General features: G+C 39.2%; 1 protein-coding gene across 2 annotated transcripts in view; it reads right to left on the bottom strand.

Moving 5' to 3' along the window:
- The window catches only part of GPALPP1 (GPALPP motifs containing 1), a 30,905-nt gene that overhangs the window by 16,206 nt on the left and 1,973 nt on the right, over nt 1-12,726 (bottom strand). For both annotated transcript variants that reach the window (XM_029936708.1, XM_029936707.1), the window contains exons 2-6: nt 9,705-9,837; nt 8,816-8,914; nt 6,545-6,653; nt 1,354-1,485; nt 743-907 (exon numbers count right to left, since the gene is read on the bottom strand). In XM_029936708.1, coding sequence (XP_029792568.1) covers nt 743-907; nt 1,354-1,485; nt 6,545-6,653; nt 8,816-8,914; nt 9,705-9,837 — 638 coding nt within the window. The remainder of the gene's footprint in view (nt 1-742; nt 908-1,353; nt 1,486-6,544; nt 6,654-8,815; nt 8,915-9,704; nt 9,838-12,726) is intronic.

Below are 12,726 nucleotides of genomic sequence, written 5' to 3'. Positions count from 1 at the left end.
CAACATGTTTTCATTTGTGATGAGAACTTTCAAGATCCATTCTCCTAGCTAATTTCAAATCTGCAATGCAGTATTGTGAAGTATAGTTACCGTGTTGTACCTTATATCCCCATGAGTTGTATTCACTTTATAAATGGTAAGATGCTCACTTCATCCATCTTTGCCTCCCCCTCCTCCAGGCAACCACTGATCTATTCTCTACATCCATGTCTGGTTTTTTTGGTTTGTTTGTTTAGATTCTGCATAGATGAGAGATCATACAGTATGCGGCACTCTACCTTGACAGTAACACAAAGCTTAGTGCACCTGAAAAAAGATCCTTTTGTGAGAGAATCTCTATGTATCACTTAACCTAGGTGAATCCATGGCTTTAGCTTCATGGAGACAGTGTGATGTTATATAAGGACTAGGAATTTAGAATTATAGAAAGGTCTAGAAGAGAATTATTATTCATTACTTACTAGCCCTCTAATTCCAGAAAAGTGGACCTCTTAAAAGTTAGTTTCTCCCTCTATAAAATGAAGTCAGTAAGTTCAGGTCTCTGGGTTTTCTTGAGATTTAAATGAGATAATTCACTGGGAAATAGGAAGCAATTGGAGTCGCTCTTCTTATTTTCTTTCAGGGAGAAATCTGTATTTTCCCTTTGGAATCATACTTTAACAAACAGTACGCTTAAATCATCATGCCTTCTATCTTTTCAAAATACAGCCGTCATGGGCAGAAATACGGAGACAGGCTCTACCTTAGCTCTCCTCTCCCTGTCAGCCGGGGTGTCTGTCCAGACCGACCGATCTCCAGATTTGTCATCGGCTCGTCTCTTAAAAGTTCTGGGCCCAAGACCAAAGTCTTTCATTTCTGGAGGAAGCTCAGTCATCCATGACTCTCTTGTAATTGGTTTAGAGGAGTCCTTAAGAGAAGAAAAAAGTCAAACAGTCAAAAAAAAAAAAAGGTAGCCTGGAAAGTGTGTGTAATATACTCTGTAAGTGGTTGTTTCTCAATTGAGGCTTTAAGAGAAATTATTTAATATAAAGGATTGATATTTTGTAATATAGGTTACAATGACCTCATCTAATTTATTGTTCTTTAGACTCTGTTATCGTTTGCCACACAGAAATTTTTAAATAGGCTAATTTGCCAGTCTCTTCCTTTTATAGTTCCTAGGTTACCTTGCTCCTAAGTTTCCTTTTTTTTATACTTACTGCATATACTTTATTTATATTATTAATTACATTATATTATCCATTTACATTATTTATATACATAATGCACATACTTTCTTTCATCTCTATTTTAAAATTTAGATTTTTAATCCATTTAGCCAATTTCTCAGAGTACAGTATATTTAGAACTTACATTGTCTCCTCTGGTCAGTTTTTCTTTCATTCGCTGGGCCCTTTTTTCAAACTCTGTTGTCACGCTGTAGTTGACTGGTCCTTTTGCAGGCATGGGTCCAACAATGTCCTCATCTTCACTGCTATCTGTTTCCTTTTGAAATAAGACATTACTTTTAAACCAGGAGCAGAGCTACAGGTTATAGAAAATGATCCTAAAATACTTAATATGTCACTGAAACAGATTGCTTGGAGACAATGAAACAAAAGTGCAAACAATGCACTGCTGGCTAATCACGGAACAACAAGGACCTTTCCCTCGCCTTCCTAAAACATAGTACAGAGACCGCAAACCCATGGGACGTGGGTTGTCCCCACTCTCCCATGGCCACAGCGGACCTCGTTAAATTATTTCAGCTTTTAGGTGCCTGGGTGGCTCAGTTGGTGGAGTGCTGATTTCAACTCAGGTCATGATCTCACTGTTCATGAGTTCAAGCTCTGCATCAGGTCTCTGCTGTCAGTACAGAGCCCGATTCAGATCCTCTGTCCCTCGTCTGCCCCTCCCCTGCTTGCTTTCTCTCAAAAATAAACATTAAAAAAATTAAATTATTTCGAATTCTTCCTGCTGGACATGGATGTGGCCTCATAATTCCTCTCACGGTAACCTTCCAGGTAATTATTACCAATTGGTCAGACATGGCATAAGTTGAGACTGTTTTCATTCGTGGTATAGAAAAAGCTCTTTGGAATAAGACACCACAAGTGAGACATTCTTAGAAGCTATATGAGCCTTCATGACTAAGCGCAGTGCACTGAAATACAAATGCTGTGCTGTACCCCAAAAGCACTGACCCAAAGCAGTTAACTTGGTTCCCAAGGTAGCCCCCCTTACCCTGAAGACATAATAGTAGTATAAGTGAGTTTAGTTTGTTCTCAATAAATCATTATAATAAAGGATTTGTATGTAACACTGTATTAGATGCTTTATACTCTAGAGCTTGAAGCAGGACGAACAGTAAGACACCTGTCCTCCAGCTCTGAGGGGCAGCTTCTTCCTCTTATTTTTTCAAACTATCAGGATCAAGTTCATTTGTGTTGTCTACATTTCCCGACGAGCTACTCAGTGGTAACTTTCTATCTGCGGTTTCTTCCCTGCACCCTTAGAGCAATTGCTATCAGTACAAATAATTAGATAATTATGTATGATCCCTTGGCTTCCTCTAAATCGCTCACACACACACACACTTTCTCTAACTATGAACTTAGGTACACAATGCATCATTTGATCCTTATAACAAAACTGTGAAAAGGCATTATTATTCTTGTTTTCTTTTTTGAGGAAACCTAGGTTTAGAGAAGTATATTTAGAAAGGTTAAACAACTTGTCCAACGTTTAAATGCTGGTATTTAAGATTAAAATAGTCTAAGATCAAGGCTGGTATTTTTCCTACTTACACTAGAGAAGGCCCTCTATTTTTTAAATTTCAACTGTTAATATTTAACCTTAATTGTTTATAGCTGATCTCTACAAAGGTAAGCTCTTTGATGTCAAGATATTATCTTATACATATTTATAGCCTTTACAAAATGCTTGGTGACATAAAATGAGCAGATACAAAAGATATACCCCGTCCGTGGGTTCGAGCCCCGCGTCGGGCTCTGTGCTGACGGCTCGGAGCCCGGAGCTGCTTCCGATTCTGGGTCTCCCTCGCTCTCTGCCCCTCCCCCGCTTGCTCTCTATCTCTGTCTCTCAAAAATAAAAAAAATTTAAAAGATACAATGATCTTTTACAATTATAAGGGACATAATATCAATATCGTATTAAATAAAGTAGAAGATGATGGGATAAGTGAACGGTATTCTTACTTCCCTCTAACGAGAGATGATTTTATAAAGCTAGAATTCAGCACATCTGGCATATCTTGGTAAGACGATGCCTGGAATTCTTAGAAATAAAAATCACTTAGGGTGTTGGGAGTCATAAACTAAACGGGGGGATAAGGGGACAAGCCGAAAATCAGGCCCAATACACTAAACTGAAAAAGAGAAACTAGAATCATAATTCAAATCCAATCAAGGTATCTAATCATTTTGGTGTCCTAGTTGAGTTAAAAAAAAATTTTTTTTTTAAAGGGGAGTTATTTTATCCTGAAATACAGCAGAAATGATGTACCTTATCGGTTCATATTTTGGGCTGCAGTTAGCTCTAGACTCAACGCCTCAATGTGCCATTGTATTAGCCCCATGACCTCAGGCGTGCTATTTCACCTTTTTAGGCCTCGGTTTTGTCTTAGTTGTGATTGCAACAGCTCCAACCAGTAACTACTCTATTTGTAAGAGAACCCCTTGTTTTGTTCATCCTCTCTGGAGCCATGCCTTTCTTAGGAAACTGGGAACTGATGGAGAAAAAGGCTGATAATTCTAAGCCAGTCAATTTGGTTGAATTCCTCTTGCCCAACTGACTGGCCAATGCATGGGCATGTGATTCAATTCTGGCCAAAGAAACGTGAGGAGAGGTCTCCAGAAAAGTTGGGAAGGTTTTCTTCCCTGTAAAAGAGGTGGGGGACAGTGCAGGATCACACCCTTCAGTGTGTGACATGGGCATGCGCATGTGCACCTTAGAACTCTGCCAGGCTTCCCGGTATGTGTCACCCTAAAAGGAAATAAGATACTTGACAGACAAGAAAGAGGGAAAGAGCTGCTGTTCTGGATATCAATCAGGCTGCTGAGTTAACCAACCTAGAATGACCCTAGTCCTGTACCTTGTATTACAGATGAAACACATATTCCTTATTTTGGGAATATAGATTATGTATCACCTAGGAAATTATATAAACCACCCATTTGCTAACTAAGTGGGTTAAGAGTTCAATTTTGAGTAGGGTTTTTTGTTATTTGCAGCTAAAAGCATTTTGGCCAACACACCATTTCTCAGGATTATTGTTTTAATTAAATGAAGTCTATGTGGCCTTGGAATATAATTAAATCACGCAAATGTATGTTTATGTTGTGCTTTGTGGTGCCTGGCTTGTTGCTATTGCTCAGCAAATGGTAACAATTAGTATTATCGTGTATGTCTTAATTTAGGGGTCTAGTTGTGAATGAGAGACTAAGGAAACCCCTCTTTGAGAAAGAAAAATATGAAAGCAAAAAAGAAGTATCTTTTGAAAAAGGTTCAGTTAGAGGAAAATGATAAAGCTGATAATTCCAAACCAAGAGTACCTACAACAGGTCCACTGTGGTGCAGTCCCTGCCCACCATTTCTCCTCCCCTTTGCTGAGAGGAGAGAAAATGTAGAGTGGATACCACCAGGGGATTATATAAGCTATCCATCTGCTGTCTAGGTGAGTTGGGACACAATTGCAAGCATGAATAAAGTTGAGTTCTGCTACATGTTTAACAATTTTTTTTAAATGTAGCAAACAACAAACACCCATGTACCCTCACTCAAATTCACCAGTTGCTAACCATATTTTTACCTTGTTTCCCAACCCCCCTGCCCCTCCCTGTGTGACATATTGGGATGCATGTGAAAGTAGGGGATAGGGAACATGAAACTTCCTTCTTCAAACTTTCTAAGGCTGTGAGTTACATTTCTCGAGCACTCTTTTTGCAGAGTGGAACTTTGAGGCTGTGGTTTTACTTAGAGAGCTCAGTTCGCTCTCCTGTGCTCGCACAGCCTGAAGCTACAGCTCCTAGCCCCAACTCTAGGGCTTATGGCTGGGTTTCCCAAAACCACCCTGGGTCTCTACTGGTAAGCTTGTGTTTACTGCTCAAGCTTTGAATTCTCTCAATGTCACTAGCACCTGTTACTTTCACTTTCTTTTGAGCTTCTGCTGTGTATTAACTTTGTTGCTATTTTATTTTCCGCCTGCAGTTCTTTGTGTTTGTCGCAGGGAAGCAGGAGCATGACCACACTAGTCAAGTCTTCCATTTGCCTGGAAGTACTTCCTCTGGTAACTTATTCTTGTGTTTAGCAACTCTGTTAAAAAGGATTCCTTATATTTAGACTAAATTTTTCAAAAATACTCTAGTGGCGTCAATAGTGAAGGTGATAAGAATAATGACAATGTTGAGAGCTATTATAAGTTGAATATCTACTGTTCTGATTTAATCCTTGCAACAACCCTCTAAGACCAGGATAACAACCTGCACCACACTGACATGATGATCATTGCCATCTCTCTTCTGTTCTCTCCACTCCAACCACACTGGACTTCTTTAAAAAAAAATTGTTTTGTTTTTAATGTTTATTTTTTCAGAGAGAGTATGAGTGGGGCAGGGGCAGAGAGAGAGGGAGACACAGAATCCGAAGCAGGCTCCAGGCTCTGAGCTGTCAGCACAAAGCCTGACGTGGGGCTCGAACCCACGAATCGTGAGATTGTGACCTGAGCCAAAGTCGAACACTCAACAGATTGAGCAGGCAGGTGCCCACAAAATAAACTTTTTAAGCCTTAACTTTCATCCTCTTTACACTCCTTTGTCTTCAAATAAGCTATCTGTACTTTCTGGAACAATTTTTCCTGCCTTCTTCGCTGAGATATCTCCAACTCATCAGTCTTCTGTTTAGACATTTTCTCAGAGACAAAGACTTTTTCTGATTTCTTCAGATTAGTTTGGATTCCCTTGTCACGGTTCCATTGTATTTGGTCTGGCCTGTTGAATCACTCATAATGTTAGATGTTTGTGTAATGTCTGTATTTCCCACTACCCTGCAGGTATGATTAGCGTGATTATCTGGGACTGTGTCCAACTTACTCATTCAACAAATACTACTGAATGTCTCCTAAGGAGAAGACAAAAATCTCTGTCCTCAACATTCTAGTGGGGAGGAGTCAACAATAAACAAAAAGAAGCAGTAACATACAGTATCTGAGGTGGTGATAGATGCTACGGAGAAAATTAAAGGCCAGAAGGAGAGACGAGTAACGGGAAGAAGAGTCAGCAATTTAGAATTAGGAGGTCAGGACCGACCTCACTAAGGTGACATTCCAGCCCCCAAGGGAAGTTCTGAGAGGCAACCCACCCAGACATCCAGGGAAAGACCCCTTTGGGGAGACCTCGCAGGTGCACACCCTCAGGGGCAGGAGCCTGCCTGGCGTGTGTGAGGACGGGTAACAAGGAGCACAGTGTGGTCTGACTGGAGTAAGAGTATTACTCTGCAACGTCTTGAGTCTGTTACATCTTATTCTTTAATCAAAAATGTTCCAAACCTCATAGTTGAAATAGGATGATACTTGTTGTCCGGGATCATTTCTGCCTTTGTTACTTTTCTGCGTAGATTTAATAAAACCAGGTGGTAATGCAGGACCTATTATAGGCCTGAAAAATAAAATGTACCTTTAACACTCTCCCTGACTTTCAAAAGCAGTTTTTAGAATAAGAATTCACAAAAAAGGATAAAAAAACAAATAATAACATACGTTGAAAATGAGAATTTCACTTAACGTATTATTTGTATTTTATAACCTAGTATTTTTCCACTTAGTATCTTAAGAAAATCTAATTTTCTCATTTTTATTTTCTATTTATCAATGATAAGATACTAAACCAGTAATTCTCAATGGCAGTGATGTATACCCACTTCCTAAAAGAACTCCATTAAACAAAAATAGTATTTCTCTAAAAGTCCTCATAAGAAAAGCCTGTGAAGATTTTTTTCTATTTTGTGCCTTGGCTTTCAGTTTTGCTTTCACTGACCACTGGCAAGTACTTTAAGCGCGTTACGGTTATAGTCGGAACTCCTTAAGTATAAACTGAGTTCTAAGAATATACAGCGCACACATGTATAGAGATGTTGGCCATTTATGGTTACGTGCGCCATGGTAGTATACGAATCCGAACGCTGTCCTCACTAATAATCCAGTGATGACGTAGAAGCGCACAAGAATAAACAGTCATTTGAGACCTACAGACAGAGGAAAAGGTGCAGTGCTAACCACATCTCAGCCAGAGCACTTTTCTGTTTCCTTCAAACCACCCTGGTCAGTATAAGAAACTCCATTTTTCTAGGTGAGCAAAATAATGCCCAAGGACACTACAGACTAGTAAGTGGCAGCACGAGTTTGAACGCTGGTCTCCTCGATGCCAAGTTCATTTTCTTTCAAACTGCCCTACTGCCGCATTTCTGAGGGGACTGACATCAGTTCAAATGCGAGAAGTGCCTAAAATCTGGGGCTTAAAAAGAGAAAGCCTTACTTCAAGGAAAAAATAAGAGACAAGACATTTTCTACTCCTTTTCACACTTTTAAGTTTCTTCACTCTTTCTTTTGTACCCAGAGTGTTTCCCCCAGAGATACCGCTGTGCCAGTATTTCCACCCAGATGGCACTGAAGTCCTGAGCTGACTTGTCCAGGTTGCACTGCGTTCGATTAGAGCCTCACAGACAGGCTTCCTGGCAGCGGAAGACCGGTCTGGGTCAGAAGGTCTGGGTTCTGATCCTGGCCATTTACTAGTCTAATATAACTGTCTAGAAAGAAATTGCTGTACTTCTAATAATGTGCTTTCTTGAAAGGAATGTTGTGCCCCGGCGGTTAGCAAATTCTCTGTAAGAGGCCAGAAAGGACATTTTAGGCTTTGAGAACCATATATGGGTCTCTTAGGCATGCCTGTCTTTGTTTTTTAAGTGACCCTTTAAAGATTATTCTTGGCTTGAGGGCCATACAAAATCAGGCAGTAGAGAGTCTAGCCTTGTTATTTCCAAAAGGTCCAAAGTTAACATGAAAATTGGAGCTGACAAATAGGATTATAAAGTTTGAATATGAAATATTCAACAATCTTTTTGACCTGTTCTTGCACACTGGCAACAGTGCTCTGAATTATGAACAGGTTGATGTACAATTTCATATTCAGCATTAAAAATTTTACAATTCTGAGAAGACAAGAATCAAAACTTACTATATGCTTACCTGGGGCCAGGCATCATATATGAAGCACACACACATACACACATATGTGCATGTACGTAAATATGAAATCTCAATCGTCACGACAATTGTGAAAGGTACGTGCTGTTACCCTAGTTTTCAGATGGCAATTTTGAGGTACAGAGAAGTTAGTCAAATTGTTAATGTGGCACACGAGAATTGTTCTTTCTGTCACCAAATAACTAAGAAAGTATCAGATGTTAACATTAAATACCAGGATTCCAGTCCCGGGCCTCCTGCTTACTATGTGGGCAACCTTACTTATCTATTTCAAAAAAGGGTGAAGTGGGCTAATGTTCCACTCAGTTAAACACAGAACACTTTGTGAGCATCAGCTAAGGGATATGGAAGTCTTCTTTTTTATACACTACAGAAGTATTTATAGGCATGTAAATAATCATTTTTGTTATAGGAAACAAGTTACTTTTCCCTCTGCATTTCAAAAGTTCTATTAATCTGTAAGTTAAAAAAAACAATTTTGGACAACTCTTTACTGAATCAACAAACACTAATTGAAGTAGTTGGAAAAGACTGGCCTGAAACACTACACATTGTCACCTTGGAGGAGAGTCATCCTGCTTTTTAAATCCAGGAGGAAGAGCTGGTCCAAAAAACCCTTCATCATCGTCGTCGTCATCCTGACTTCTCCTCTGTTTTCTAAAAACACAGTAGCACAACTTTATGCAAGTTTTTTCCACAGAAAACATTTTAAGTTTTAAAGGAAGCATTAATTCCAATTCGTTGTATAAACACTGAAAAAATAAATCAATCTTTCCCAGTAAGAACAAATGGACACCACAGTTGATCTTATATTAACCTTTTCCTGGAATTCATTTTTTGGCCTAAAATAGTGAGAGATTGGTTAGTTCTCTATGGCAGTAGTTGTCTATATTTTCTATAGCATTAAATATTCCACTTTGCTGAAGTTTGGAAAGTCTATTTGCTGAATGTTTTTGAGCAAAATGTTTGATGCTAGCTTTTTATCTCATTCAGGAAGGTTTTAAGTTGACATTTCTGTCTTATCTTTAAAATGCATCAAAAAACCCTTGCTACCCAAAAGTAAACAAAATTCCACTTCGTATTTACATGGACCTATGTTAAGGAAGGGTGGTTAGCTGGTAATCATTCATATACTTAAGCAAAAATCGTCCACTGCGTAAATAATTTTTAAAAGACATCCTATGGCTAATTTAGAATATGTATTTAATCACTTCAGTAATACCTTAAGAAAAAGCCATTTATATGAGAATTTAATTGAAATCCTAGATATCTCCACAACTATCTACTACTAGAATAAATTTCTTTCTAGAAGGTATAGTTCCTGAGGACCAGCCATACAAAATGATTTCTTCCTGTACTGTAAAAATACAGATATGGCATTCCTGAATATCTGTTCCAGCCAATGTATACTAGGTTTGAAGCTTGATTTATCATTTAAGTGACTGACCTTGCACTTGGACCAGTGTCATCTTCTTCAGATTCTTGATTTCCTTCTTCGTACAATGAACTACTGTCCTCATCGCTGTCTGATGACTCTGAGCTACTGCTTTTATAATTTGGGGGCAGAGCTGGTCCTGCAACTATAGAAGATTTCTTGTGTAAGTCGTAACTGGCCACAACTGTTTCTTTCCTTTTTTTTTTTTTAAATGCTTTATTTATTTTTGAGAGAAAGAGACAGTGTGAGCCGGAGAGGGTCAGAGAGAGAGAGAGAGAGAGAGAGAGAGAGAGAGAGAGAGAGAGAGATACAGAATCTGAAGACAAACTCCAGGCTCTGAGCTAGCTGTCAGCACAGAGCCTGATGTGGGACTCGAACCCATGAACCGTGAGATCGTGACCTGAACCAAAGTCGGCTGCTTAACCGACTGAGTCACCCAGGTGCCCTTGGCCACAACTGTTTCAATGAACCCCTGGGCTGACACTTTATACTTTGTTTTACATTTTTATAAAAGTATACATTTTATATTTTCTTACACTATGTATCTTCCCAGCACTCTCTGGCTATCATTTATTATGAAGTTTGATCTCATTTGTTCCTGTTTTGTGCACAAAAAAATAAGGGAAGGGATTCGGGTTAAAAACGGAAGGACTGGCCTTAGAAGAAGGTAGTGCACCTTTTTTGTTGTAATCACAGGGAAGACAATAAAGCTGGGTATAGATTCAGGAAAGTTTTCAGGCATAGTGACAGAAAACAGAGGAAGTTCTTTTACGATGGCATTTACTCTTCCAGTGAAGTAGAGGGAAAGATAATCTAAGAAAGAAAAAGAGGCTTTTGAAAAACCATGGTTGATACTAGGAAAAGAGAGCTACATAGGGAAACCTCTGAGGACTGCTGGGCAGAGCTGAGAACCCAATTTGGGAGGAGACTGTAATTTTTAGTAACATGCTTGTAGAGTATGAAGTTTTTTCTAGCAGCACTTGGAAGGCTGGATGGAGGCCATGAGAGGTAAACATGTGGACCGATCCAGAGCTGGGTTTTCGCCAGATGAGTTTAACAGAATACGGAATGGGTAAGGCAGATGAAGACACTGCAAGAGAGTGGATGAACTGATGTACAGTGAAGTCTAGGTCAAGTAGGGGCAGAAGTAAATAAAAGGAGGAGGTCAAAAAGGATAGAAGACAGAGGCTGCAGAGCTCAATGAGGTTAAACAACAACAAGTCTAACAAGAAGAACTGAGTGAGAATGATGGTTGAATAAGGGGTTTTTGCTGAGACAGAAACTTGAATTTAAGTTTTCAGAGATGGAACACAGTCTAGTATGTGATTACAAATGCAATAGAAATTAGTGGAGGTGATGGTCATTGTGCATGAGGAGTCTGAAGTTGGAGTCAAAATAGCGAGGCTCCACCTAGCTTCCACAAAGCAGCATCTGCTCTGGACTGGTCCTGAGAAAACATCTCCATACCCCTCTCCCTGAGCTTTCAAAGAACGTGATCTCAGGGGACATTTCCCAGCATTCAATATTCCAGGGTATTTGAGTAAAGTTAATTCATTCCATCTCAGACCTGTGTGCTCAGTCTCTCCTCCAAGCTCTGTCAGTGATCTCTCTCAGCGGGGTAGCTGAGTGTGACACAGAGCTGATATCAGACTGGGTTCAAGAGTCCCCAGCTGGGGGAAGTCTGGCACATGCTACAACATGGATGAACCCCAAAAACATGATGCTAATTGAAATATGCCACTCATAAAACGACAGATACTGTATGATTCCACTTATCTGAGAGACCTATAGTAGTTAAATTTACAGAGACAGAAGGTAGAACGGTGGCTGCCAGTGGCTGGGGGAAGTGGGGAGGGGGACTTGCTGTTTGAGTACAGAATTTCAGTTTTGCAAGAAGAAAAGCATTCTAGAAATGGGTAGTGGTGACAGTTGCACAATGTCAATGTACTTAGTGATGAACTGTACACTTAAAGGTGGTTAAGATGGTAAATGTTATGTATATTTTACCAGAATGAAAAAGAAAAAAAACTAGATGCATATTTGTGATCATATGATTTATAAAGAAGGTGACATTACAGTGCAGCGGGGGAAGGGAAGGTGATGTATCAATTGGATACCTAAAAGGAAAAAATAAATCTTTGCCCCTACCTCACGCCATACACAAGAACCAATTCCAGATGGACTGCATATATAAATGTGAAAGATAAAACAGTAATGCTCATAGGATAAAACAAAGAACAACTCCGTAACCTCTGTGGAGGCAAAGACTACTTACGTAGGGTACAAACAGCTCTGACCATGAAAGAAGAAAAACCAAAAACCAGAATGTATGGAAATTAAAAACTTCTGTTCATCGACACACACTAATGAGAGTGAAAAGGCAAGCCACAGAATTAGAGGAGATATTTGCAATATGCATAACTGAAAAATGACTTGTCCAGACTCTATAGAGAACTTAGCAACAACAGAAACAACAAAGAACTCGACAGGTCAGTGAGGAAAGATGGACAGATCAGTGGAAAAATGAACAAAAGACTGACACACACCCACACTTCCAAAAAACACATGAAAGGGTAGTCAACTTCATTTGTTATCAGAGAAATGCAAATTAAACCTACCAATAGCTACTACTACAAACCACTATGTTAAAAAGACAGAAAAAGCCAAGTGAGAATATGGAATGATGAGAATTTTCATATATGCTGGTAGGAGTGTAAATTGGTGCTACTTTGGAAACTGTTTGGCAGTATGTACTAAAGCTAAATATATGTGTGTCCAATGATCCAAAAATTTCAAAAGGAATGCAACATGTGTCCACCAAAAGACATGCACAGCAGCACTTCATTAACTGCCAGAAAAGGGAAACTACTAAAATGTCCATCACTAAAAAAAATGGATAAGTCAATTGTAGAACATTCACACAATAAACCAGTAACACCCATAATGACTCATCAACATGATGAATCTCACAAGATAACGTTATGCCAGAACATGAAGCCAGTTACAAAAGAGTTCATATTGTACTTCTTCATTT

Source organism: Suricata suricatta, chromosome 4 (genome assembly GCF_006229205.1).
Source record: "Suricata suricatta isolate VVHF042 chromosome 4, meerkat_22Aug2017_6uvM2_HiC, whole genome shotgun sequence".
Classification (NCBI taxonomy): Eukaryota; Metazoa; Chordata; class Mammalia; order Carnivora; family Herpestidae; genus Suricata; species Suricata suricatta.
Note: the sequence above shows the minus strand (reverse complement) of the source record. Positions and strands in the feature narration are given on the sequence as shown.